General features: G+C 38.4%; 2 protein-coding genes across 6 annotated transcripts in view; both read left to right on the forward strand.

Moving 5' to 3' along the window:
- The window catches only part of LOC102402714 (ankyrin repeat domain-containing protein 26), a 69,188-nt gene extending 55,967 nt beyond the window's left edge, over window positions 1-13,221 (forward strand). For all 3 annotated transcript variants that reach the window (XM_025264457.3, XM_025264458.3, XM_025264459.3), the window contains 7 exons: window positions 464-576; window positions 2,125-2,254; window positions 6,592-6,882; window positions 7,467-7,684; window positions 8,918-9,146; window positions 11,534-11,579; window positions 12,708-13,221. In XM_025264457.3, coding sequence (XP_025120242.3) covers window positions 464-576; window positions 2,125-2,254; window positions 6,592-6,882; window positions 7,467-7,684; window positions 8,918-9,146; window positions 11,534-11,579; window positions 12,708-12,844 — 1,164 coding nt within the window. In that variant the 3' untranslated portion in view covers window positions 12,845-13,221. The remainder of the gene's footprint in view (window positions 1-463; window positions 577-2,124; window positions 2,255-6,591; window positions 6,883-7,466; window positions 7,685-8,917; window positions 9,147-11,533; window positions 11,580-12,707) is intronic.
- Window positions 13,222-15,751: 2,530 nt separating this feature from the next.
- LOC102411496 (ankyrin repeat domain-containing protein 26) overlaps window positions 15,752-25,790 on the forward strand; it is a 78,860-nt gene continuing 68,821 nt past the window's right edge. For 2 of the 3 annotated variants that reach the window (XM_045162719.1, XM_045162718.1), the window contains exons 1-4: window positions 15,755-16,928; window positions 19,388-19,502; window positions 19,664-19,837; window positions 23,922-24,028. In XM_045162719.1, coding sequence (XP_045018654.1) covers window positions 16,699-16,928; window positions 19,388-19,502; window positions 19,664-19,837; window positions 23,922-24,028 — 626 coding nt within the window. In that variant the 5' untranslated portion in view covers window positions 15,755-16,698. Of the gene's footprint in view, window positions 16,929-19,387; window positions 19,503-19,663; window positions 19,838-23,921; window positions 24,029-25,790 lie in introns of all 3 variants that reach the window. The other variant, XM_045162720.1, reaches the window with a different exon arrangement.

The raw sequence follows: 25,790 nt of genomic DNA on the forward strand, positions 1-25,790 counted from the left end.
ATTTTTTTGAACGAGTGTATTTTTCATTTGTTGGATTTTTTTTTAAGAGATGGGGGTTGCATGGGAATTTTTCAAAGATTATTTTAGTAAGGTGTGGCTTAACAAAACCTGGAATATCTTGCACCATTGATGAAAATTATTTTAGAGCTTCTCTAGAAAGTAAAATGTAAATATAGGCAGTCTTTAAAAAACTTTCATTAACATTTAGTATTTTATGTGTAAGTCTCTATTTTTAACAAATAAATGTTGGCAATTTAAATTCCAGAAAAATGATGAAATGAAAAATCATTTTAAGTTGTTTTAAGAAAAGTCATCAATTTTGAAATCTGTTATTGGCATCAATCAGGTTTAAAAACTGTTTACTATAAATTCATATTAACTTGTGAACTCATGAGAAATAATATTTTTAAAGAATAAGTCTCTCTAGGTGTTTAAAAATAATTAAAAATTTTTTTTTTCTAAGTCTGAGGATGAAAAGGAGCAATTAAAGAAATACATTGAATTAAAACAATCTCTGGAAAATAGCTTGGACCAAGAAAAGAAGAAAAACAGTGAGTTAGAAAAAGAGATTGCTGGGTAAGATTTTAATATTTCTGATCATCTCAACTATTAATTAAAGTATAATTTTATTTTATTTAAAACCTTAGACACAAATTCATTTTTTATGTGTATTTTCATTATTAAACACATTATCCTATTTCAAAGTTTACTGTGGAATGTCAGCACAATCTGAAATGTTTTTGAGTGCAGCAGTGTTATGCTTATCTGTAATGATTTCTAAAACAGTAACAACCGTGCCTCTGCATATAATAATGTCACTCTGTTCCTCATCATCTATGCTGAATTTTTACTTCTGCAAAGTATCTTTGTTCTTTTTGGTAATCCTGCCTTCTTTTAATCGTGTTCCTTCCCTTCATCATTCAAGTAATTTATTATCTAAAAACTTACCTGTGTTATTGTTGAACAACATTAAAAAATATCTTGATTTGGCTTATATTTTCTTTTTGCCCCAAAATTTTAGTTATAAAATGTACATACAAAAATCTATGTGTAACTTAAAGAATAATAAAATTAGTGACCATGTTTTGATCAGTAAGATAAAAAACTGTTTGTTTTTTTGCTGAGTACAGTTAACCCTCATCATCTACAGATTCAGCCAACCCAAGATCAAAAGAATTCAGGGAAAAAAATTTGAGAAAGTTCCAAAAAGCAAAATTTGGATTGGTCTCAAGCTGGCAACTATTTCCATAGTGTTTACACTGTATTTATAGCTATTTACAAAGCGTTTACATTGTATTAGATAATGTAAGTGATCTAGGGATGACTCAAAGTATAGGGAAGATGTGCTTAGGGAGACTTGAGCATCCATGGATTTTGTATCCACGGAGTGTTGGGAGATTTTTGAACCAGTCCTCTGTGGATGCCAAGGGATGATTATACAAAGGGTTCTTCTCTGCTTCTCATTAATATTTTTCTCTTTTAATTTTCTCTACATTGCTTTGCATTTTGTTAACAATGTGCTGGGCAAGATTTCTGCATCTCTTAAAACAGTCTTGAAGAGACTGGTACACTCTCTCTCTCTTCTGATTTCATTTCTTCTAAAACTCTCAGCCTGGGTTATTTCCCACTTAACTTAGGCTCCAAAGATTTTTCTTTTTTTTTTTTTTCAATTTTGAGTGAGAATCTTGTTGGTTTTTTGTATCTACTTTCTTTTCTTTTTGTAGAGGCTGTGGTCAGTAGGAGCAAATGTGTCTTGTGTCTTTTCAAAAATCATTCATATATCTCTTCATCTTTAGCTTGAATACTGATCTCTGGTTTATAACTAATATTTAATAATAAATTAATATTTCACACTAGCATGCTAAAAATTGACATTAACTTATTTATAAGAACTCATATATTACATATATCACTCACAGTATATTTAAATGTGATAAGATTTTTCTTCATAATATTTATCTAAGATTAGAATTTAGTTATTATGCTTTCAAGGAATATTAAATTTGAACAATGAGAAAGGATTATAATTTATAGATTTGTTTGTTTTATCTGATAGAACATATATCTGTTTAATTACTAAATATCTGCTCTTAAAGAACTTACTCATTCTATACATTTCTACAGATTTAAGAAACTCTTAAAAATGACAAGAAGGAAGTTAAATGAATATGAAAATGGAGAGCTTAGTTTCCATGGAGATTTAAAAACCAGTCAAACTGAAATGGATATTCAAATTAATAAACTAAAACATAAGGTAATTTTTAATCAGCTTTAGAACCCCAAAATCACTTAATTTGGGGAAATATAAATCATTCCATGCTTTGACCAGTGAAACACAGATTTGTTTATTAATTTTTTAGGTTGGACACCAGTAAAAAAGACAGCTTTTTCCCTATATCATTTTTAGATAAAAAGGGCACACTCTTGACTCTCTCTGTCTTGAACCCTGGCTGGTGATCTGAAGCTGAGCAGCACAGCATTAGTGACCCCAAAGCATCCATTGTTTTTGGTGACATATTTGTTGAAATCTAATGAACATACCATGCAGTTCATTCACTTAAACTGTACAGTTCAGTAACTTTATTGGCATTTAAAGAGTTATACAGGCATTACCACGTTAGAACATTTTCATCACCCTCCAAAGAAATCACCCTGTGCCAGATTTCCCTTCCTGATCTTCCCAGCCTGCGGGAACCGTGACTCCACTCCCTGACTCTGTAGATGTCCCTTTTCTGGACATTCCGTGTCAGTGGAATCACACAATATGGGATCCTTTGTGACTGCCTGCTTTCATTTAGCATAATATTTTCAAGGTACATCTAACATGTATCAGTATTTTCTTGCTTTTTATTACTCAATAATATTCTATTGTATGGATGTACCACATTTTATTTATCCATTCATCATCTGATGGACCTTTGGGGTTGTTTCTACTTTTTGGCTAATGTCAGTAATGTTGCTGTGAACATTTATGTCTAAGTTTTGGTGTGAACATATTTTTTCATTTCTTTTGGGAATATGGTTATGAATAGAATTGCTGTATTACACAGCAAGTCTGTTTAACCTTTTGAGGACCTGCCATACTGTTTTCCAGCATGGCTGCATCATTTTATATTTTTATCCAAAATATGTAAAACGTTCCCATTTCTATACATTCCTGTCAACACTAGTGATTACCTGTCTCTGAGTATAGCCATCCTAGCAAGTATGAAGTGGCATCTCGTGGTGTTTTATTTCTCTCTCTGAGGAGAAGACAATGAAGATTGAGTTCTAGATTAGTAACTACTCAGAGCTACCCATCTCTTTTAGAATTTCAGTAAATTGAGATGAGGTCAAAAGTCTGATTTTGGTAATTAAACTATTTCTAGTTATTTCTTATAGTTCAAATTATATGTCTCATTGCTTACTAGTCTTCATTGCTTTCAAACTTGAGCAGAAATTCTAAGGAGTCACACCTGCCTATTTGTAAGAAATTGTAATTGAAGGGAACCCTGAAAAAACTTCTTCCTGAATAGTTCTTAAGCCTTTCTTCTAGTTATATGCTTCTTCTCATCAACATTGTCATTAAAAATCTCACCCTTTATTATATTCCAATTTATAGGAGACCAGTTTCTACCTGCATTTAAGTTATGTTTCTTTATTTTCTCTTTTTCAAAAATCTATTTTTCTGTTTTTTCCTAATCAGCTTTAAGTTTAGTGGCTTCAATAAACAACATTGGTTTTGTTCAAAATCTACACTTAGGAAAAGGTGGCCAGGACGGCTGGCTTCTTGTCCCCTTGGCTTCAGGTGGGGCAGCCCGAGGGCTGGGGGCTGGAATCGGATGAAGGTGTGTTCATTCCCATGTCTGATAGTTGGTATCTGTGGTTGGCTGGACTTTGGTGAAGGCAGACAAGTGAAACACGTACCCTTAACACCTGGGCTCTCTTTGTAGCCTGGGCTTACTCGCAGCATGGAGCCTGGTTCCCAGGTTGAGAGCCAGGCAGAAGCTCTGCTGCCTTGTCTAACCTCACTTTGCAGTTCACACAGCATCACTTTCATCATCCTCTGTTCAATAGGAGCAAGTCACTTATACATGGCCTATATTCTACCTTTTTTACAGAATAAATTTTTAAAAACTAATGGGTACATTTAAAAACTAGCACAGTTAATCACTGGCCACAATTTTTTATATTCCTTCCAATGAAAAATACCCTTTTCCCTACCCGTTCCCTCACAAGTCTCAGTTGTTAACAGTGTCAGGCCCAGGCTCAAGTAGAGGTCTTACCATCTTCATCAGGTACAGATGGCACATGGGGATGAGGTTTCTGGGTGTGATTTCTAGAGTGTGACCCTGTGAGCACAACCCTGTCAGTACTAAGACTTGAGAACTAAAGGGACAAGTTACCTGCCACCCACACCCCCACTATTCTGCTGAATGACTAGGCTCTCCCGTTCAGAAACGGGAAACGGGAGGCCCCGTAGTCCATAGCAGCTCTGAGGTCCAGTTTGGAGCTGCCAGCTCTGTGATGAGGACTTGGTCCTGCCCATGGGAGTGCTTCTCTTTTGCTCTACCCTCTGAGCTCTGTGTGCTGTCCTTTTCATAAGAAATGACCTCTGTCTGTAGCTGAGTCATGTTTCTTAAGCTAGCTTCCTCTTTATTGAACTTCTAAGAAAATCCCAAAGGCCAATTCTCATTTGTATGTCTTGGTCTCTGTTAGGCCGAGTACTGTTTTTTTTTTTGCTGCCAAGGTTCTCTTTAAAGCTTTCAGTGTCCTGTGAATTGGATTGGGGTTCATGTCATTGGAGAGGCTACCCTCACAAATCTTTTTTGAGAGAAGCTCTGCACCTTGGGCTTCTTGTGAAGCTTTGTAGGATGATGCCTTTAAAATTCTTATGCCCTTAAGATCTTTAAAGGAATTTGAGGCACCACCTTAAGTCTTTCCAGGGTCTTAATGAAGGGTTTTACAGTCTACAGGCTTCACCTTTAGACCATGTTTTCCTGGCAGCACCCTAGATTTGATCTTAGCCCAGAAGCTGTTTCTCTCCTTTAGCATCATGTGACCACTGGACATGTGGAGATGCTGTAAAAGAGATAACAGATATTGAACCCAAATATAATTGAGCCTGGTTCCTTTATATTTAATAGTCCCCCCCCCCTTTTTTTTTTGATAGCTTATCCCTCTCATTGATGTTACTCTCAGCTGGTTCGTAGCAAGAGTCTCCTTTCTCCTGTGTTTCAGTGTTGTTTTCTTCTCTTGCCTAGAAGCTGTCACCAGCAGCCTCTTTAAGGGCCATCAAGATTCAGTTTACAATGTCATGAAGCCCTTTGGGTTTTCATTTCTTTCTCTGCATCCATTCAGATCTCACCTACCTCCAGGTTGAAAGGCATTCTCACATCTTTTAGTTCTTTTTTAATGGCATTTTTGATATCAGTATCTGTGCCAGGTATTTATTGCCAGCAAATTGTATAATAAAGCACGTCAAAGCCTAGTGGCTCAAAACAGCATTTACTTTGTTCACAAATTTGTGTTGGGGCAAGGCTCAGTGAGTGAGGCCAGCACGTTTGTTTTCCAGTCGGCATCAGCTGGGATGTTGTGGAGGTGGGGACCAGAGTCATCTGAAGATTAGTTCATGCACATGTCTGGCAGTTGGAGCTGGCTTTTGGATGGGGCATTAGTTGGGGGCGGTCAGTGGGGACACTGACAAGGTGCTCAGTATGTGGTCTGGGCTTCTTCGCAGCATAGTGACGGATGCTAAGGGTGGGCTTTCCCATAGAGCAAAAGTCAGTTTCCCCAGACTCTGTCCAGTAGAAATCAGTTACTGAGGCCAGCACATATTTAAGGGGAGGGAATTTCAGAGAAAAGTGTCAAAGAATTTGTAGACAGTTTCAATGCCACCACCTCCACTCACATCATTCTGTCTAAAGGAAAGTTCTTTCCAACTCGGTGTCACTGAAATTCCTGCAAATTTTGTTTGTTGTTTTGTTTGGTATGTTCTGTTCTGTGAAAAGTAACAAATGGTAACAAAAATGAGGCATCTTTTTTGTAGTTCAGAAAAATGTATGGATCATCTCACTAAGCGATTAGGAGATGGGATTTCTTTAACCTTTTGAATTATTTTTCTTTGGAATGCAGTTCAAATTAGCAAAAACTATTCATAGTTCAGAAAAAGACTTATGGGATTGGAATCCATATTTACAAGATTTATTAATTAGAGTCTTATTTTCACAATCTTCTTTTGGGAAGCGTTTATTAACTTAGCCCTAGATAACTCAATACAGTATCCCTCAAACTTCTTTAAAACATGGGGCATTAAGAAGAGGGGAGGGAGTAAGAGACATTCTACTAAGAGGTGACTTGTAGTCATTTTATGGAGAAAAAATAGAAAAGAGTGTAAAATCAAGTGCAAATGTTGTGTGACAAAGATGATGACAGTGAAGAATATATTTTGTGACTCTTGGTGGTTTGAACTTCTTTTTTGATTCTCTGAGTAATCCCTGGCCCTACATTCTACAATACAGATACCATCATTTCTATTTGGTCCTGGGTTTGAGTTAGGCTGTGCTCAGTCCACTTGCCTCATTACCAAACACTATTGTTTTATTCTTGCAGATTGATGATCTTACAGCAGAGCTGGAAACTGCATCTTCAAAATGTCTGCACCTGGATGCAAAAAATCAAGTTCTTCGAGAGGAGTTATTATCTATGAAAGGAATGCAAAAGAAATGTGAAAAACTAGAGAAGAATAAAAAGAAGTTGGAGCAAGAAGTAGTGAACCTCAGAAGTCATATAGAAATGAATATGATCGAACACAGTCAAGTAGAGCAGTATAAACGGGAGATTGAAGAAAAGGCGAGACAGGATCTCGTGGAGAAATTAAAGGAAGTCAACCTATTCTTGCAGGTTAATTTGTTCATCTGTTTTGTGCTTGGATTCACCTCATTGTAAATTACGGTTTGGATCTATACAGCTTATGTGTTTCCTCTCCTTCCCTTAGAGCAGTTGGTTTGGTAGTTTTCTGGAAGGAAGGGGGCATTTGCTTCTCCCTTTAAATATTTCCGTTTCCATCACAGTTATCACCAAATTGACCTATCAGAATGATTCTCACTAGAGAATCCTTTCATTTATAAGACCAATTGGTATAAAACAAGACTACTAGGAGGAAAAGAAAATATTGTAGTTTAGAACTGGTACCATCCTCTTGAATTATTTTTAAGTTGTCTTGTTCATTTTTTAAAATTTTAAGTTGATCCTCTTGTTCCTTAAATTATCAGATTATATAAGCACCACTATAACAATAATTCCACTTTAATTTTATAATTCACATTTAATTCACATTGACGATAATTGTTTTAAACTTCTGCTCTCTCTCTTTTTTTTTTTTACCTTTAAAATTGCTTTCTGAATCACTGACTCAAAACTAAAGGGAGCAAATATCATTTTCCAGGTTAATGATTATTTTTTAAATATTTTTAAATTTGCCTTAGATACAAGCAGCATCTCAGGAGAACTTAGAGCAGTTACAAGAGAAGAATAATGCTTCCATAAGAAGTCAGATGGAACTCAGAATTAAAGACTTGGAATCTGAACTCTCCAAGGTGAAAACTTTGCAAGAAGATTCTCATAAAGCAGAGTTGGAAAAATATAAGCAACTCTACCTAGTAGAACTAGAAGTTAGAAAGTCATTGGAAGGTAAACTGGACAAGTAAGTCAAAACACAGAATCACAGAAAGAAAATTTAGCTCGTTAATTTGTCTCTAAAGCCTAATTTTTATAGAGCACAGTTCATGAGATGAGTAGGAAGTGAAAGCTAACTAGATGGTCACTGCTAGAGGGCGCCCTGAGACAAACTATTGATACTGTGTCCTTTTAAGGTTTTCTACACTGCATAAACGCATGCTGTGAAATTGGGGGCAATTAACACAGGGGTGAAAGGCAGGATAATTCACAGAGTGGCTAGAAATAGTATGGTGACCTGACTGAGTGGGGGTGTGGAGGATGGAAAGGGCAGATGGCACCTCCAGTGCCTAGTCCAGGTTTTCCCACTGTCTGAAAGCAGAGCACTCCTAGGAAGCCTTTCATAAGCCAAAGCAGCATAAAGCAAAGAAGCAGGCACCCGAGGGCACGTTCTGCTAGTTGAAGCCTAAAATGAATATGCACAAGTGAAGCACAGGTGCTCCCAGATAGGCTTCAGGGTTGCGGTGACTTGACACTGAGATGTGGGATGTGGCTTCCAGGGAAGGAGCTCAGTTGGGCCAGTCTGCCTGCTTGGGGAGCATGATGCCTCTCACTGTAAAACGTACACTGAACCTTTTTATATGAAATCAAAAAGTCTCTTCAAAAAAAAATTTTTTTTTTTATTATCAAAAACAGATGCCAACGTAGGCCTTTCCTAGAAGTGAAATAACATAAAGTGAACTTTGGAAAAGCAGGGGATACTTGTAATTGTTCCTGGGGCTGTTTTAGCTCTTTTCAATCACCGTTGACTTTCTTGTCCTCCCGTCTAGATTGTGGCTCTAGGTGATTCCTCAGAGCCAAAAGCTTAATTTCTCCGAGGTCATGAGTGAAACGTGTATACAAGGGTGGTGAAAGGAAGCACTTGAATGTGGCTTTGTGGGATGGGGTGTTTCTTCATCCCTGAACTGTTTCCTGGAGGCAGGTGTGTCCCAGAGACAGCAGGTGTCACTGTGAGGCCACCTCCCTTTCTCCCTGATGCCCTTTCTCTCCTCTCCCAACTGTGCCTTGTTACTTGAGGAGCCCCAGACACATGTGTACTTCTTTAGAGCAAGGTTACAGCTATCATTGTTTACAGGAGGTCTGCTCTGTGTTTTCAGTGTTCAAACAGTTTATTGGGAATTCCATTTACTATATGGCAACTTTAAAAATGCAAATCATTTTGGGAAACATGAATAAAGTTGGTGTTTTCCATCTTCCCTAGGACTCATGAGAGGCTGGCAGTGATCAGCACCAAACTTGAGGTGGAGAAAGAGCAGAACAGATCTTTACTCAGCACTCTTAGCACGAGGCCAGTCCTGGAGCCCCCTTGTGTTGGAAATTTCAATAATCCTTTTGTGCTCAATGGAAATCTTACTCCAAGAGCAAACCTAGGTTTTTCTACCTCAATTCCACGCCCTTCAAATAACAGCATGGAGACTTACTTGACCAAGGTTAGTTCTATTATCTTTTTTCCACTGGGTTTCAGATTTCTGGTATGAATGATCCTTGTTTTTAATTTGGTGAACTTCTGAGTTGTTTATTTGACTTAATGCACACTAAGTAAAAGTCATAATTAGCTGTGCTAATAAAGGAGACAGAAATTTTATGATTTTTTTGTCCCAGAGTTCATTTTAAGAGATACTTACTAAATTATTAAATTTCTTGAAAAGCTGTGTTTAAATTCTACTTAAGAAATGAAATCTTATTACCTAGTATCCAAAAGTATTCTTTCAGATGTTTCACTTCCTTTCTAATTGGCAGTGATTCATAATCATTTCCACACTCTGCTGTACCCAACGAAGTTTTTCTACCTCTAAGCATAAGTGAATCACTGGTATCTAAACACTAACCACATATGGATGCTTTTTGCTTAAAGGAATCCTAGATAAATCCTTTTTATGAATTAAATAAACTTATAATACTAAACCAAAACATTAATTTCTAGTTTTTGCTTAACATTTTTTGTCATTTTCTTACATTTTGTCATTTCTTATGAAAATGACATTTTTGTCATTTTCTTTAATTGTTATTTTACCTATAGCATTTTTATTTAAAATTAAAAAATCTTGCTGAGTATTTGTAGAATATTTCTAGATTTGTAGTTAATGCAAACATTTAAAAATTATAAATGAAGCTCACTTTATCTTGACATCACCTGGATGGATGGTATCTAAGATAGCAATGATGGGGAGTCTTTAAATTGCAACCAGTTTTTACTGTTTAATCATTGTGATTAAAATATCCATTTCAGTCAGTGCACACAGGTTTGTGGATTTGGTGGTGTTTTCCTGATGTTTGTGATGCACAGAGAATTAGCCCTTGTTAAATGCAGTCTCAACCTGTTTTCTCATTTGGCTTCTTGCCATAGTAGGAGACCAATTAAGGTTTCTTTGACAGCACTGCGGCTATGTTGGGTCTTAGTACTTGAGAGCCTTGAACCTGGAGGACGTGCTTTAGCTGTGTGGTCACAGCGGGCCTCCGAACACTTCATCCCAAGGCAGACACTTCCCCGCGTAGGCCTAAGAGAAGGAAGCAAATGCTTGACCCCTGTCCCAGGGGCAGGCTGCCTACTGCACACCCAAGTTGATGGTGCTGTGGGCACATCCATCTTTTCAAAGAAGAGATTTGGAACCAAGCAAGCACTTGGGGAGAAGTTCCTTCTCATAAGGAGGGTAGGAGTATAAGTCCTCACCTTGAGACTTTTCTCCTTCAAGTTCCCTGTTGTGTGTTTTTTAAAAAATTATACTTTATAAATTAACTGTATCAACTGACTGCTACATATAGGCGTTTGACAATAATTTAGTCTTGTTCTTGCCTTTAAAACATGATTTAGTTAGAAAGCTACTATGTCATGTCATGCCACAAACATTATTGAACTATGTAAGGTTTTACATATTCATTTTCTCTGTTATAGTTAAAAATCTATGTATTTTTTCTTAATTTAAGGAAGTAGCTGGCATAGGACTCTGGACTCAGTAAGAAAGTCATTGGCTTTGTTACTTCTTTTGTAGAATTATGAACTTTGCCTAAAACACGACTCTCATACCTTAAAAAAGTTGTGTTTTTTTTTTTCCCCAAAGAAAACAACCTTTCTTTAAAAAAAAAAAAACTTTTATGTGGAACCATATTATATAAAATGGAGACAAGTATAAAGCCTTTTAGCCAAAGGAGCGGCCAGAGGTCCTGGGCTTGTGACTTCTCTGTTCCTCACCCTGCGGTGACCCCTGTGGGACCTTCCCCTTCTACGGGACATAGTTCAGAAACTAACAGTTATGTGTTAATCCTTCTCACTAAACACCTTTAGAATAAAACCTTGCTGGTACATTGTTTTCTTATGTATAATTTTCTCACCTTTCTGTGTTTTTGTTAAACGGAAAAGTTTAAGGAAAATTGCAGATGTGTTCTCCTTAATAACATTCAACTCAAACTACTTCCTCCATTTGAACAGGATCCTCACCTAGAAATCAAAGGTCTCAGAAGTATGTATTTAGGGCAGGAGCTGTTAGGGGGAGAAGATAGTAATCTTGTGGGTCATTCCTAGGATCCTGGGTCATTCTCTAATTCTTTGAAATTATGTGTACTTGATAGACTGATATTTATTATACTTTTTATCAGATTAAATAACGTTCCATATATATGTTCTCTGTTATTTATAAGCGGAATAAGTAGGAATGCATTTTCTTTTATTTATGTGATTATTTTTCTACTTAAGTAATCTTCAAGTTAGGTCTAGTCTCTAAAAGTATTATTTAAATGTCACATTTAGTGAGCTGTATAACATTCCTATGATAATATCTCTTGCTTAACTTAAAGATAAATAATATTTGACTTATTTCAGATGCGGCAGGAGTTGGACAGGAGTATAACTAGAGAACTCAGAGAAGGTACGTTGCCAAAATGTATGAATTAAATTTAGATATTGATTTTTGAAATACACTGTAAACAATAAATGGCATCTCTTTCCATTGTTTGGATAACAGATGCTATGTTAAATATTTTTTTCTTATACGTAGCTAATGAAAAATGTGAAAGCATGAGCAGTCATAGTGAAAAATATTCTTCTTCCTCATTTATTCATCATGTTCCATAGTTGAAAAAAAATGTCAAAAGGTCTATGTATTTCTATTTATTTCTGGCTGTATCCTTTCTCTACTACTGCCATCACTGTGGAACTGTCCATCTGCACCCTGACACCATTCTCAGAAAGCATGGAGTTCATCAACGTCTCAAGTGTCTGGTAGTGGTTAAGGCTAGAACACCCAGACTCAACCAGTCATGTTTGCCTAGCTGTCACTTGGTGGGTGACTTAATAATTTCTGTGTCATTGACTTTGTCACTAGTTTATCTCTTGCCTTCAGGAAAAGCTCCAAACACGTGCATCAATTTGGGTTCTTCCAAAGTAGTTGGCCTTATTTCTTTACCACCTTACTCTGCCCCTTAGCTGTGCATCTAACCAGACAGACTGTGTAGGATCCCACAGGTGCGCTTCCTCACCTCCGGTCTTTGTACGTGCTTCTCCCCTCCATCTCCTGTACTTCTTCCTGTCCTTCAGGTAGCTACTTCCATAGCACCTCCACCAAAAAGCTGGCAGCATTGACTAAAGCCGGCTGTCCCTTCTGCGTGTTCCTTGTGCCATCTTATATACCTGTCTTAGTATTTATGACTCCGTATGGAAATTGTCTGTTCATCTATTTTTACAGTTTATGGCATTATCATTTCTCAGGGTGACTGGGTCACCTTCCTCTTGTAATTCCAGTGTTTGTCACAGCCCCTTAGCAGATAGTTATTGAGTAAATGAATGAAGAATGAGAAAGCCAGAAGCTCTGATACTCAGCCACATGTGGGACCGTGGGCTGATTATATAATTGTAATCTTGTATTTTGTTTTCTGTCATCTATAGATATGTTTCATTTTTCAGAGCACTTAGAAATATCTCAGGTTTTTGTTTGTTTGTTTTTACTAATACTGAGTTAAGTATTTTAGATAAAGAATGTAATCCTTTTTCTTTCCAGCTGCTGCTGAATTTGAATCTGAGTCCTATGGATTGTCTCCTGTAGGAGCTACAGATGGGTCAAATCTGTCTCAGGACCTGCTTTTGAAAACATCACAAGAATATGTACAGATTTTGAAGAAAAAATATATGATCTGAAAGATAAATAGTAAAAATTTCCCTTCTGGACTGTTTTCATGACATTTTAGTTTCTCATTAAACATGATGAGAAAATCTTTATTAAAGGGAAATATTTTTGTGTGTATGATGAAAATTTATATGGTATTTTAAAAATACTACTTTTAAGTAGTATTAATACTACTTTTAAACAGTAGTATCTAAGTAATTTTGATACTAAGTATTTTCTCTGTAGCTAACTTAAACCAGCACTGTTAAGTTTTCCATATTCAAAGTGGAAGTGTTAGTCACTCAGTCGTGTCCGACTCTGCGACCAATGGACTACAGCCCAGCAGCCTCCTCTGTCCTCCACTATCTTGTGGGGTGAGCTCAAATTCATGCCCATTGAGTTGGTGATGCTATCCAATCCTCTCGTCCTCTGTTGTCCCCTTTCTCCTCCTGCCTTCCATCTTTCCCAGCATAAGGGTCTTTTCTGATGAGTCAGCTCTTCATATCAAGTGGCTGAAGTATTGGAGCTTCAGCCTCAACATCAGTCCTTCCAATGAATATTCAGGATTGATTTCCTTTAGTATTGACTGGTTTAATCTCCTTGCAGTCCAAGGACTCTTGAGAGTCTACTCCCAACACCACAGTTCAAAAGCATTAATTCTTTGGCAGTCAGCCTTCTTTATTGTACAACTCTCATATCCATACGTGACTACTAGAAAATAGTGTATATATGTTAATCCCAATCTCCTAATTTATCCTTCCCCTCATGTTTCCTCTTTCATAACCATAATTTGATTTTGAGATCTTTTGAGTTGGTTTCTGTTGTGTAAATAAACTTATTTTTTTAAAATTCCACATGTAAGTGATGTGATACTTGTTTTTCTCCGAGTTACTTCACTTAGTATTGTAATTTCGAGATCCATCTGTGTTGCTGCAAATGGCATTATTATTTCTTTTTATGGCCGAGTAATATTCCATTTTCGGGATGTGTGTGTGTGTGTGTGTGTGTGTATACCGCATCTTCTTTATCCATTCTTCTGTTGATGGACACTTAAGTTGCTTCAATGTCTTGGCTATTGTAAATAGTTCTGCAATGAACATTGGGGTGCATGCACCTTTTTGAATTATGGTTTTCTCAGATATATGCCCAGGACTGAGATTGCTGAATCATATGGCAACTCTATATTTAGTTTTTATAACAACCTTTATAGAGTTTTCTACAGTGGGTGTACCTAGTTGCATTCCATAAGCAGTGTAGAAGGATTCCCTTTTCTCCACACTCTCTCCAGCATTTATTGTTTGTATATTTTTTGATGGTGGCTATTCTGATTGGTGTGAAATGATACCTTATTATAGTATTTCTGCATTTCTATAATAATTAGTGATGCGGAGCATCCTTTCTGAGCATCCCTCATGTGGTTTTTGGTCATCTGTAGGTGTTCCTTACAGAAATGTGTATTTAGATCTTATACTCATTTTTTGATCAGGTTGTTTTTTGATATTGAGCCCTTTGAGCTGTTTGAATATGTTGGAGATTAATCCCTTGTCAATTGCATCATTTGCAAATATTGTGTCCCATTCTGTGGGTTGTTGTCTGTCTTGTTTACGATTTCCTGCACTGTGCAGTGCCGGGGTCCAGCCCCTGCTGATCCAGGGTATTCGAAGGAGAGATGGCTAGGCGACCTATTCAAATGTTAATTAGATATAATAAAGAGGAATAGAATGAGGATAGCTCAGTAGGAAAATTCAGTGGAGAAAAGAAGCTGAGTGGCTTGGTTTACGCGGAAAATCAATATAACCCGTGACACCAGGTTAGCTCTGACCACGGAGGCCGCAGGCGCCCTCTCGAATAGCGGAAGGTGCCCCACCTTAGACACCTTCTCGAGTGGGTCTTAGAAGCCCAGGCAAATAAATGGTCGCAGAGGACATCCACGCTCCAGATGGACACTCAGCTGGAAGTTAAAGGGAAGAATGACATGGGGAGACCAAGCGTTGGTGAGCAAGGCCCATAGCTTTATTTTCAACAGGGGCTTTTATACCCTAAGTTACACATGGAGGACAATAGGGGATGCAAAATCAGCAGTCTTTGATGCTTATCAAAAACCAGGGTTTCTTTCCTGCAGATTTATCGTATACAAATGGTTTAGGTGATTTACATCATCTTCTGGCCAGAGGCCTATTAACATTTTATGACTCTTGACAAGGACTTATCAACAAAGACTTATTTTCTCTAAGAGTAATTATTCTAAGGTTTGGCGCCATCTTCCGAAGATAAGATTACGTTCCTATAGGGTGGATGTGTAATGGGTTTACAAAGGAAAGAATTTACTACCTTAAGGGTCTAAAGTTACTAACACCAGGCCACTACTTATTTTTTCTACATACCAACTATATTAATTAATGCACATTCAAGGATACAATTCAGGGGATGTGAAAACTTGGCAACAAACATTGGCTCATCAATGAAATCTTTTACTAGTTTTATTCTGACAGTTTCTAATTCTCTGAGAGGCTCTAAGCTATTTGAATATCTTAAGCTTCCCGTGCCTCTGGAGGCTGGGAGACTGTAAACAATCGTATGCATAGCTGTAGGTGTCCGGGTAAACTTGTCAGGCGAGTTAGAGAGCCATCTGAGGGGTTTGGATTTAAACACTCCTAATTGCCCAGGAACTTTATTAATTGGAGCTGTAAGTTAACTCTTTGACAGAGAGAGTGAGATGGTGGTGGGGGACAGCCCCCAGTAAAGTCAGAGGTGAGAGCACAAAGCAATAAAGTAGGCAGACTCTGGTTTTTGGGGGGTAGATGCTCGAGAATATCCGGGGGCACTCCCGAGGCTCGATCCCGCCTTTGCGTATGCCGAGCCCCCTTCCTCATGACCTTTGTCACGAGTGGAATGTCTCGCCGGCTCCCGGCAGTGCAGAAGCTTTTAAGTTTAATTATATCCTGTTTGCTTATTTCTCTTTTTATTTTCATTACTCTAAGAGGTGGATGAAAAAAGATCCTGCTGTAATTTATGTCAGAGTGTGTTCTGCCTATATTCTCCTTTGAGTTTTACAGGACCTGTCTTATATTTAGGTGTTTAGTCCATTTTGAGTTTATTTTTGTGTATGATGTTAGGGAGTGTTCTAATTTCCTTCTTGTACATGTAGCTGTTGAGTTTTCTCAGCACCACTTATTGAAGGGGCTGTCTTTTCTCCTTTGTATAGTCTTGCCTCCTTTATCCTAGATTAATTGACCACAGGTACGTAGGTTTCTCTCTGGACTTTCTGTCTTGTTCCATTGATCATTCAATATATTTCTGTTTTTGTGCTAGTACTGTATTTTGATTACTGAAGCTTGCCAGAGTCTGCAGTCAGGGCACCTGATTCTGTCGGCTCTTGCTTTTCTTTCTCAAGATTGCTTTGTCTATTTGGGGTCTTTTGTTTCCATACACACTGTAAAATTTTTTGTTCTAGTTGTGTGAAAAATGCCATTGGTAATTTGATAGAAATTGCACTGAATCTGTAGATTGCTTTGGATACTATAGTTACTTTGACAGTTACACAGTTATAATGTCACTTTCATTTCTGTATTTCAGTTTCCTCTCTTTCCTTCTTAGTTTAGGTAAGGGTTTATTGATATTGTTTATTTCTTTCAGGAAATGAACTTACAGTTCTTGCATATGAGCACTGGGCTGGCACGCCAGGCCTCTGTGCGCATGGGCAGTGTGTTTAGAGGTGTTGCTTAGCAACGATCATTCTGGGATAAAGATTCCAAATCGTTGAGCTTCCCAACTGGGAGGTTGTGGCGGGACAGCTCTGGCTTACCTGTAGTGCTCGTGTTGGGTTTAGGGGACTGTGAAGAGCCGACGGAGAGGTAAGGTGTGTTTGGAGTCCGTAGGCTCTGAGATGAAGAAGATTTTTGGCTTCGGGAGTAAGAAGGGCGAGTCGCCCTCTGGCTCCTCCATCAACCCGGTGAGAGACAGCAGTCATGGAATCAACTTCCAGCCTGGGTACCGCATCCGAGACAAAGACCTTAGAAAGATCCACAAAGCTGCCATTGTGGGCAACGTAGCCAAAGTGCAGCATGTTGTGTTGTTTGGAGAAAATGGCCTGAATGACAAGGACAAGATGAACAGGTAAGTGGGGTGGAAGAGCCTGGCAGAGATTCCTCCTGTGAATTTCCCCTCCAAGGCTCCTGGATACCTTCCTGGGTTCCAGCACCCTGCAGACTTTATAGGCAGCAAAAAGCCTTAGCTGGTTTTGGACCCACTTATAATTCCCCTTATAGAGCTTTACTGATAGTTTTGAAGTCATTTAACTGAATGTCGGTAATCACAGAAATGAAATGAAACATGAATAGCATCTGTTTTTCCTTTCTTCCTCCTACTTTTTATTTGCCTGACTTAGCATAATGTACTCATGAGTAAAAGCTCTCAAGTTATATAGCCTTCAAGAAATCTTCTGAACCTTCTGGCTCTCACATTTTTTCTCATGTGATTTATGAAAGCACTTCTTCATGGATCGCCTATTGTGGATCATGGCAGTGGACAGATTTCTGATGTTGTCAATATCTTATTTTTAATGTATACATTTTTTATACCGTAAGGTTATATATTACAGAAAACTGCATAGTGAGCAAAATAATTCCCATGCCAAGGCAAATTCTGGATTAAAAATTCTTCAGATACAATTCAATATCCATTTTATATCAGTGTACACTTAGGTATATGTGTTCTTTGCTGAAGGACCTTAGAAGACAGCTTTGAAGTAGGAAGCTGGCTGTGTCCTTGAATAGGAAGACATTTTCTTAGGATGTATGGTCTTTCTATATTTAAACCAAATCAACATTTCATGGTTTTAAAGATTTTTGGTTACATATGCTGTCTTTAATTGTTGTGATGAAATTAAAAGTTTTGTGTAGTAGAGGAAGATTTGCCGTTCTAGACAAAGTGTTCATTTACTAACAACTGAATAGATAAATGAATGGAACAGAATGCCCAAACACCCAAATGTATGTAAAACTTTAGAACTTGAAAATGATGACCGTTTCTGTTAGAAATGATAAACTGTGTATAGATGGTGGAGAAATAACCTGGTAAAAGAGAAAAGTAACTCAATTTTTTATCTCACCAAAAAGTTTCAGATAGAGTATGGATCAAACATTTCAAATATGCACAGTGAGAGAAGTACCAGAATAAAACTCAGATTCCTATTTATACATTTTTTATCTGCTGACAGAGACCTTCTGTTTTTCTATTTCTACTGTTTCTTAACCTTAATTTTTTTTTTTATTGGAGAATAATTGCTTTACAATGTTGTGTTGTTTTCTGCTGAGCCTCCCTCAAAGACCTTTCTAAGAATGATTTCAAAAGTAAGAATTCTGGAGTTTCCTGGATTTCGGCACAAAAAAAAAAAGAAATCTGGATGTTGATTTAACATTTTAACAACACAAAAAATTTAAAAATCTCTGTAGATCAAGCTGTCTATAGGCAAGTCGGATTAGCAGAAGGGCTTGTCTTTTTGGCAGTAGTAGGAATGTGGCACAAATAAAAATGATTTCTCACTTTAAAGTTTTTAAAACAATTTTTTTGAGGATTGATATTTTCTGACAACTTTCAGCCTTTTCAGAAGTCAAGGGAATCTAGGGAGTTCTTTGGTTGTCCAATGGTTAAGACTCACTGCTGTGGGCTCAGGGTTCGATACCTGGTGGGGAAACTAAAATCCTGCCAGCTACTGCGATGTATTGTACAACATGGGGAATATAGCAAATATCGTATAATAACTTTAAATGGAGTATGACCTATAAAAATTGTGAATCACTATGTTGTGTACCTGTAATACATAATAATATGTAATATGCATCATCTATACTTTAATTAAAAAGAAGCAACCTTAGACAAAAAGACCTTATGGTAATTAGATCAACAGGAAAAATGAGAAATGAGCAAACAAAAATGCTGCCAATTATAGTTGTACAGACATTGTGAATTATAAATTTCATTCCAATGAATGTCAGAAACATTAAAATGTCAGAAAATGAACGTATTAGAATCATTGAAGTACAGTGTTGTCTCTAATCCTCAAAATGTATCTGCAAAGGAGGTATGATATCCTTTGACTTCATTTGAGATGATGTCCTTGTAAAATAGTAGTAATAGTAATGATTATATTACCTAACAGTTACTGAGCTGTTACCTGTGCCAAGAACAGTTCTAAACTCTTTGCATGGATCTCATTTAAGCATTGCAGTGCTGTCCTGTGAGAGAACTACTTCTCTCTCGCCATTTTGTTGATGAGGAAATTGAGGCACAGAGAGGCTGAGCAACAGCTAAGTGACAGAGTGAAAGTCAAATTCAAACCCAAGTTGAGCTGAATCTCAAGGTCATGGTCATTTTATTCAAGTAGATTGTTCTTTCATTACTGTGTTAAGAAGAGCTAATGCTAATATATAATGTTCTTTCTCCAGAAGGAAATGAAATATTTGTTTTAGAGCGATAGGAATAGCATGCTATTGAATGTTTTCAATCACAGGAACAATTGTTTGTTTTGAAACAGTAACACTACAGTTTCCTGAAAACTCCTCTTGCTTTCATAGGACTGCGCTCCACTTGGCCTGTGCCAATGGCCATTCAGCGGTGGTCACTCTGCTCCTGGAGAGAAAATGCCTGCTTAACCTCTGTGACAATGAAAACAGGACCGCGCTGATGAAGGTATGGGGCAGCGAACCGTGTCCACACAAGGTGGATGTGGTCTAACTACTGAGACTAAAGTGAATTCATCTCATTTAGATATAGCAAACCGGTGAAGCTTGTGGACTGTTTACTTTGAATTCCTAGAATTTACACTCTGTTTCTTGGCACAACACTGGCAGGCCGTAGAATGCCAAGAAGAGGAGTGTGCGACTCTTCTGCTGGAGCATGGTGCCGACCCAAATGTCATGGACGTCAGTGGGAACACCGCTCTCCACTATGCTGTCTTTTGCCAGAATATATCACTCACAGCAAAGCTGCTTTCCTACGACGCCAATATAGAAGCCAGGAACAAGGTATAACTCAACTAACTTTATTTACAAAATATTTGTGAAGCATTTTTTAAATCTACAACTGTTTTACTTCTAACAGTATGTAAATAGGTAAACTGAATAGTGTCCATCAAGCCCTGTTACCATGGAAACAACTCCAAGGCCAATGCAGGGGTGGGGGATGTATGTCTGTGTCCACAGAAAGGACAAAGCTCTGTCTCCCAGCCAGCGTCTACCCCAGAAGGAAGATTTCCCATCAGAACGTGCCCGGGAGTGGGTGGTAGACTCAGAGCCCACAAATGATGAAGGCCTGGGGGGAGTGAAGTGATGTGAGGAGTGGCTGCTTCCAGGGGCTCAGGGAATGGGTGCCCCTGGGGGTGGGTGGGAGGAGGAAGGAGACCCAGTGCCCATGAGGGGGAGCCGGGTGAGTGCAAGTGGCCCTGGGAGGCAGCAGGCCTGGAGCCCTGAGCCCTCCAGGACCCCGGTTCTGAGATCTGGCCAAGAGGGTCAGGTCATGTTTGACTCCCAGCAAGGCCGTTCACTTGTGCTGGTGACCGCTTGGTTCACGATGTACACCTCAGCGTCTCCCGCACTCAGCTCCGGGGAGGGAGCTGCTCCGTGGGGTCGCAGCTGTGCATGTGGAGCTGGTGATGGCGAAGCCGCCCCTCCTGCTCTTTCTCCAGGGCACACTTGACGTCCTGCAGCTGCAGCCCCGCCAGAAACTCCCTCCAACTCTCACAGGTGAGCTCAGTTTTCCGTGTTTGGAAGCTGCAGCCTTCCCTGAGTGAAAGTATTTTGAAGGAACCAAATTGTCTAAGATTTCACTTTAAATCATGATATTTCTCAAGCATTAGAGAGTAAAGCATTCCTTTATTTGTTTATGGCTGGTATTCGTGATAACACTGCACTTAAAGGTAAAACATTTTCCTAATATTTTCCCCCACTTAAGGTTTTTTTTTTTTGTAATCAGTCTAAAATAACACAGTAAAGCAAAATTTGCCTCAGTAGACTTTGTCTTAAAATTCAAACATAATGAAAGCATTTTACAGCATAATAGAAATCTTGCTGCTGTTCACAAATTCCCATTTTATGAAAAATGGTTTATATAAACACAGTTTCTCTCTCATTGCCCAAATCTTAAGAGGGTAAAAGGAAAGGAAAAGGAGCAAGCAAATGAAAAGTGCAAGTCAAGCTGGAATTTTGGCAGTTGGGAAATGCCAAGAAGAGGATTTATTTATTTTAATATTTATTTATTTGGCTGTGCTGGGCTTAGTTTCAGCATGTAGGATCTAGTTTCCTGACCCGGGGTCGAACCCAGGCCTTTACTGGGAGCACTGAGACTCAGCCACGGGACCACCACGGAAGTCCCGAGATTTTGGTTTGTGCTTTTTAGTCCCTTCAGTTTATATATTTCTTATATGCTTTTCAGTTTTCAGGGATAATAGTTGTTATTTTGAAAAAGAGTGTGAGTGAATTGTAAACTTGCCTAAGTGCCAGTTTAAAGAAGACTCTGATCAAAACAGACTGACAGTGAACAGGTGGTGATGAAGTGGGAATTAAGAGAGAAGAACAAATAACTACCTGATATTATCCTATTCTGGCAGAACCATCCACTTAGATAAGAGTCTAGACTCTGCTCTCCCATCTAGAATGTCTTTGATGGGAGGGAAGTAAGGGGTTTATAAATAATGAGATCAGGTTGCCTTTTGGGTTTACTAGTCCCTGTTCTACCGCTGTTTACCCAGGAAAATTTAAAAAATTGCAGTTTTGATGACTCTTGCCTCTTACACTTCTTTTTTATTCAAACCTTCACGTAAGAGAAGGAATTGGCCATGTGAGTAAGATGAGACTGGAGTGGTTGCTGCACTAATTCTCAGCTATATTCTGCTGGTGAACCACAATTATTTGGGAAAACTTGTTTTAAAAATGTATAAGCCTAGGCTGTTCACTGTAGATTCTGACTGAGTAAATCGAGGAACGCTTAGATGTGTGTATTTAGAACTATTCCCTTGAGATTCTGATCCAATCCTTGATGAGTAACTATGGAGTGAATACATGTAATTTCTAAATGCCCCTTTCACAAAAGAAAGTAGTCTCTAGAAGGGGTGGAGTTTGATCAATGCTAGCTGCTTCCATCAGCTCCCTCCTTTCCAACAATATTAGCCTGACTTTTTCTCTGCCCCTGTGTTTGAGACATTAAAAGGAGTATCTTTGGCAATATCTATGGGCTTGAACGATAACTCCTTTTCCTTCCAACCACTCATCATTCAGTGACACTCCGAGTCTTTAGCGATTTGCTCATGGCGAAGTCACTTCGTCTGTAGAGTCTGACACTTTAAGGATTTTGCACCTTCACTTATCATCCAGGTCATTAGGTCAACAGATGTTTGTTACCAACAGGGCTTTCCTGATTGCAGTAATAGTAACTCCTGAGCCTTTTTTGGTGTCAGCTGCAGGACAGACTCTTGCAGGGTGTCTGTTAGAATTGCTGATCCCTGGCATAAGCAGATGAGAGCTTTAAAACCCATGAAGTTAGTAACAGTACAGAGGGGAATTGTTTTAAACATTTATTTTCAGCAGGCTTGGAAACTCATTATCCATTTTATTAACAATCTAGAAGAATTCTAGAGATAGACTGTAGTTTCAACAGGCAGTGGAACCATTCTTGACTGTGAATTATGAGTCTTTTTAAAAGAATTTATGTTTAATTGAATTATAAGTCTTAATAGCTGTATTTATTACATATCGGGACCCACTTTTTTGTGAAACATATGATACTAAAGAAAGGAAAGGTTTCACATTCAAATATTTGCTTTATACCCACCTGTTTGGAAACAGCAAACATAAAACCAAAAGTGGGCCGTAAACCAAACATGACCCTTGGATATGTTTAGTTACCTCCACACATTGAGTCAACATTTCAAATTTAGGAGGCTCATGCAGAAGTTCAGGCTTCTCCAAGGACCAAATCTGGACCCCCTTGAGCCCATCCTACTGCTTGGTCTGTGTGCAGAGGCCACCCCTTCTGTGTGGGACATGTGTTTTTGGGGTTACCAGTCTCACCTGGCTTTTTCACTTACTCAGGTCATCAGCTTTCTGTCCATAAGCATTTGAGTTTCCAATTTTTGATTGATAGTTTATTTTGATAAATATTTGGAGGTTTTTAAAGACAGTCTAATTATAATTGATTTCATATTTTAAAAAATCTCTTAAGAATGGGATTGAATTTTTCAAATTAGAATTTTTAAGTTGGTTGTGGCGGTTTTGCACTGAATAACTCTCACAAACACACAATATTATAAGAGACAGCGCAGGGAGAGCTGGTGGAAGAGCAACTCCCTGAGAAAATGTTGAGCATGTATTTATTGGTAATTTTATGTTGCAATCTTTAACTAAGAGCAGTAAAGCAAGACAGACACCAGAACTCTAGGATTTTGGAAGCTTCCTCCTGGTGGTCTGGAGGTAATCACATGAGAGTCATCAAGAAGGGTCTTTGAAGATAAGGTGGGGAGGGCGCTCATTCTGCATGCAGTTAGCATCTAGCTAATGCTGACCTCTCAGCCAGAACGTCTAACTTAAGGAAGGGCGGTGGAAAGAGCAAGCAAGGAAGAGAGAATTAGTAAGATTAAATTCCAGGAGACATTTCTGAGAAAGCAGTAAAACAGGGTTCCCACAGTTAATTTTTTGGGAAAAAAAAAAAAAAAGTTTCTCTCTTTGTATGTTCATGTAGAGACTAATATTCCCACTGGAATGTCTGTAAACCTTTGAGTTTACTCATGGTCATCCTTGGATAGGTTACGCATGCTACAGATGGTATTATATATTTCTGCCTCAGCATTGTCCCTAAAATATGCAGTTGATACAGTAGCTAAATGATACCCGCACCCCCTGCATTGGGAGCTTGACACTTAGCCACTGGACCACCAGGGAAGGCCCAGAGGAGGAGCAGATTAGAGAAAGAAGGTGCACAGGGCGTTGAGGCGGGGGCTCTCTTTCATTTACTTTCTGACTTTTATTTTTAAGTTCAGAGAATCTATTGCACGGTTTTAATTTCAGTTTAGAAATAGGTTAACTGTGTACATTAGAAATGGTTTTCCCTGTTTTACAGGATGACCTGACACCACTGTTACTTGCGATATGTGAAAGGAGTGGGGTAATGGTGGAGTTTCTAGTGACGAAAAAAGCAAATATACATGCGGTTGATAAGATGAAAAGGTACCGTTGTTCTTTTTCTTTTTAAAACCCTTAGTGCTGTTCTAGGATGGTAATATCAAGATTAAGTGAATAAGAGGATGCATTTGTGATCAGCACATCATCACTTAGGTAGAAAATCAATTATTCTGACTGGGAATCATGAACAATATATAGCAGGAATGTATAGCAGGATTCATATTCCTTTATAATATTGACTGATGTCATATGCAACCTCTTTTTGTTTGGTTGGTTGATCTTGTAATAGCTGAGGGATTTCAAATTAGTTTTATTAGCTTTGTGAAATATGGATTCTGCTTTTTCGTTTACCTCATGACAGTATCGAGTTTCTTAATTCTTTTAGAAGAATTCTTTAACCTCTACTTTGTATGTATCTATTTTTGTAAGATGCATAGTAAACCTAAAAGACTTGATTTTGTCTTTTGGATAACTCTTTGTTTTAAATTACTTTGTTTGAAGAATGCTGATGTTATTAGGTTGCAAAAGAGTCAGATACAACATAGCGACTAAATAACAACAGCCACAAAAAGGTGATTATTACTCACTGTCACCAGATCCTGTGGGCTCATCAGGTTTTATCCTTTCTCATTTTAGTACATTTTGATATTTTCATTTTTAATGCAGATAGAAGGAAGAAAGATAGCTTTGATTGGATAAACAGTTCCTTTAACAAAGACAAGTCAGAGGTGGACGATACAGACGAAAATGATGGGCTTTAGATTCAGGCTAGGTTCAATTTGTAGGTTTCCTACCGATTAGGGTTATTTATCATTAGCAAATACGTTTCCTGATACACAAGGCAAATAGTAATGCATCTTTCAAAGGTGCCTGTGTGTAAGAAAGATTTTATATATAGTATTTCATTTGTAGTGCCTAGCACATGTTTGTCCACATCATTAACTGCCACCATGACTATTTTTATTCCCATTATTATCAATATTTTTGATTTAAACCTGCCAAGTAGCCTTTCCTTAACCCAACCTCTAGCTGACTTTGAAGCCGAATATATCAGACTAAGGAGGAAATGGGGAATTTATCCCTTTAATAGTCATCTGCATCAGATAAGTGACCTCAGCATCGTTTCTTGTCCATCAAGGACTTTATTATTATTTTTAAAAAACATTTGTTTATTTGGCTGCATGGGGTCCTAGTTGTGGGAACTCTTAGTTGCAGCCTATGGGATCAAGTTCCCTGACCAGGGATGGACCTAGGCCCCCTGCATTGGGAGCCTGGAGTCTTACCCACTGGCCTAGCAGGGAAGTCCCCATCAGGGACTTTTGAAATAGTAAGTGCTGCTACCTGGCATCCCAGTGGGACAGGAGGCTTCTTTTCCGTCCCTTCATTTTAGCCTTGGAGGTAGTTTGCAAAGATGAACACTGATGCTGCCGCTGGTGCTGCTAAGTCGCCTCAGTCGTGTCCAACTCTGTGCGACCCCAGAGACAGCAGCCCACCAGGCTCCCCTGTCCCTGGGATTCTCCAGGCAAGAACACTGGAGTGGGTTGCCATTTCCTTCTCCAGTGCATGAAAGGGAAAAGTGAAAGTGAAGTCGCTCAGTCGTGTCCGACTCCTAGTGACCCCATGGACTGCAGCCCACCAGGCTCCTCCATCCATGGGATTTTCCAGGCAAGAGTACTGGAGTGGGGTGCCATTGATGAACACTTGAGCCTGTAAATGGTCAGTTCTTCCTGAAAGGGCAAGGCGTTCACTTGGTAAAGCATATCAAATTAACTGTGTAAGTAAGTCAACTCAGCTTCCTGAGGCTGAA

This window comes from Bubalus bubalis, chromosome 14 (genome assembly GCF_019923935.1).
Source record: "Bubalus bubalis isolate 160015118507 breed Murrah chromosome 14, NDDB_SH_1, whole genome shotgun sequence".
Taxonomy (NCBI): Eukaryota; Metazoa; Chordata; class Mammalia; order Artiodactyla; family Bovidae; genus Bubalus; species Bubalus bubalis.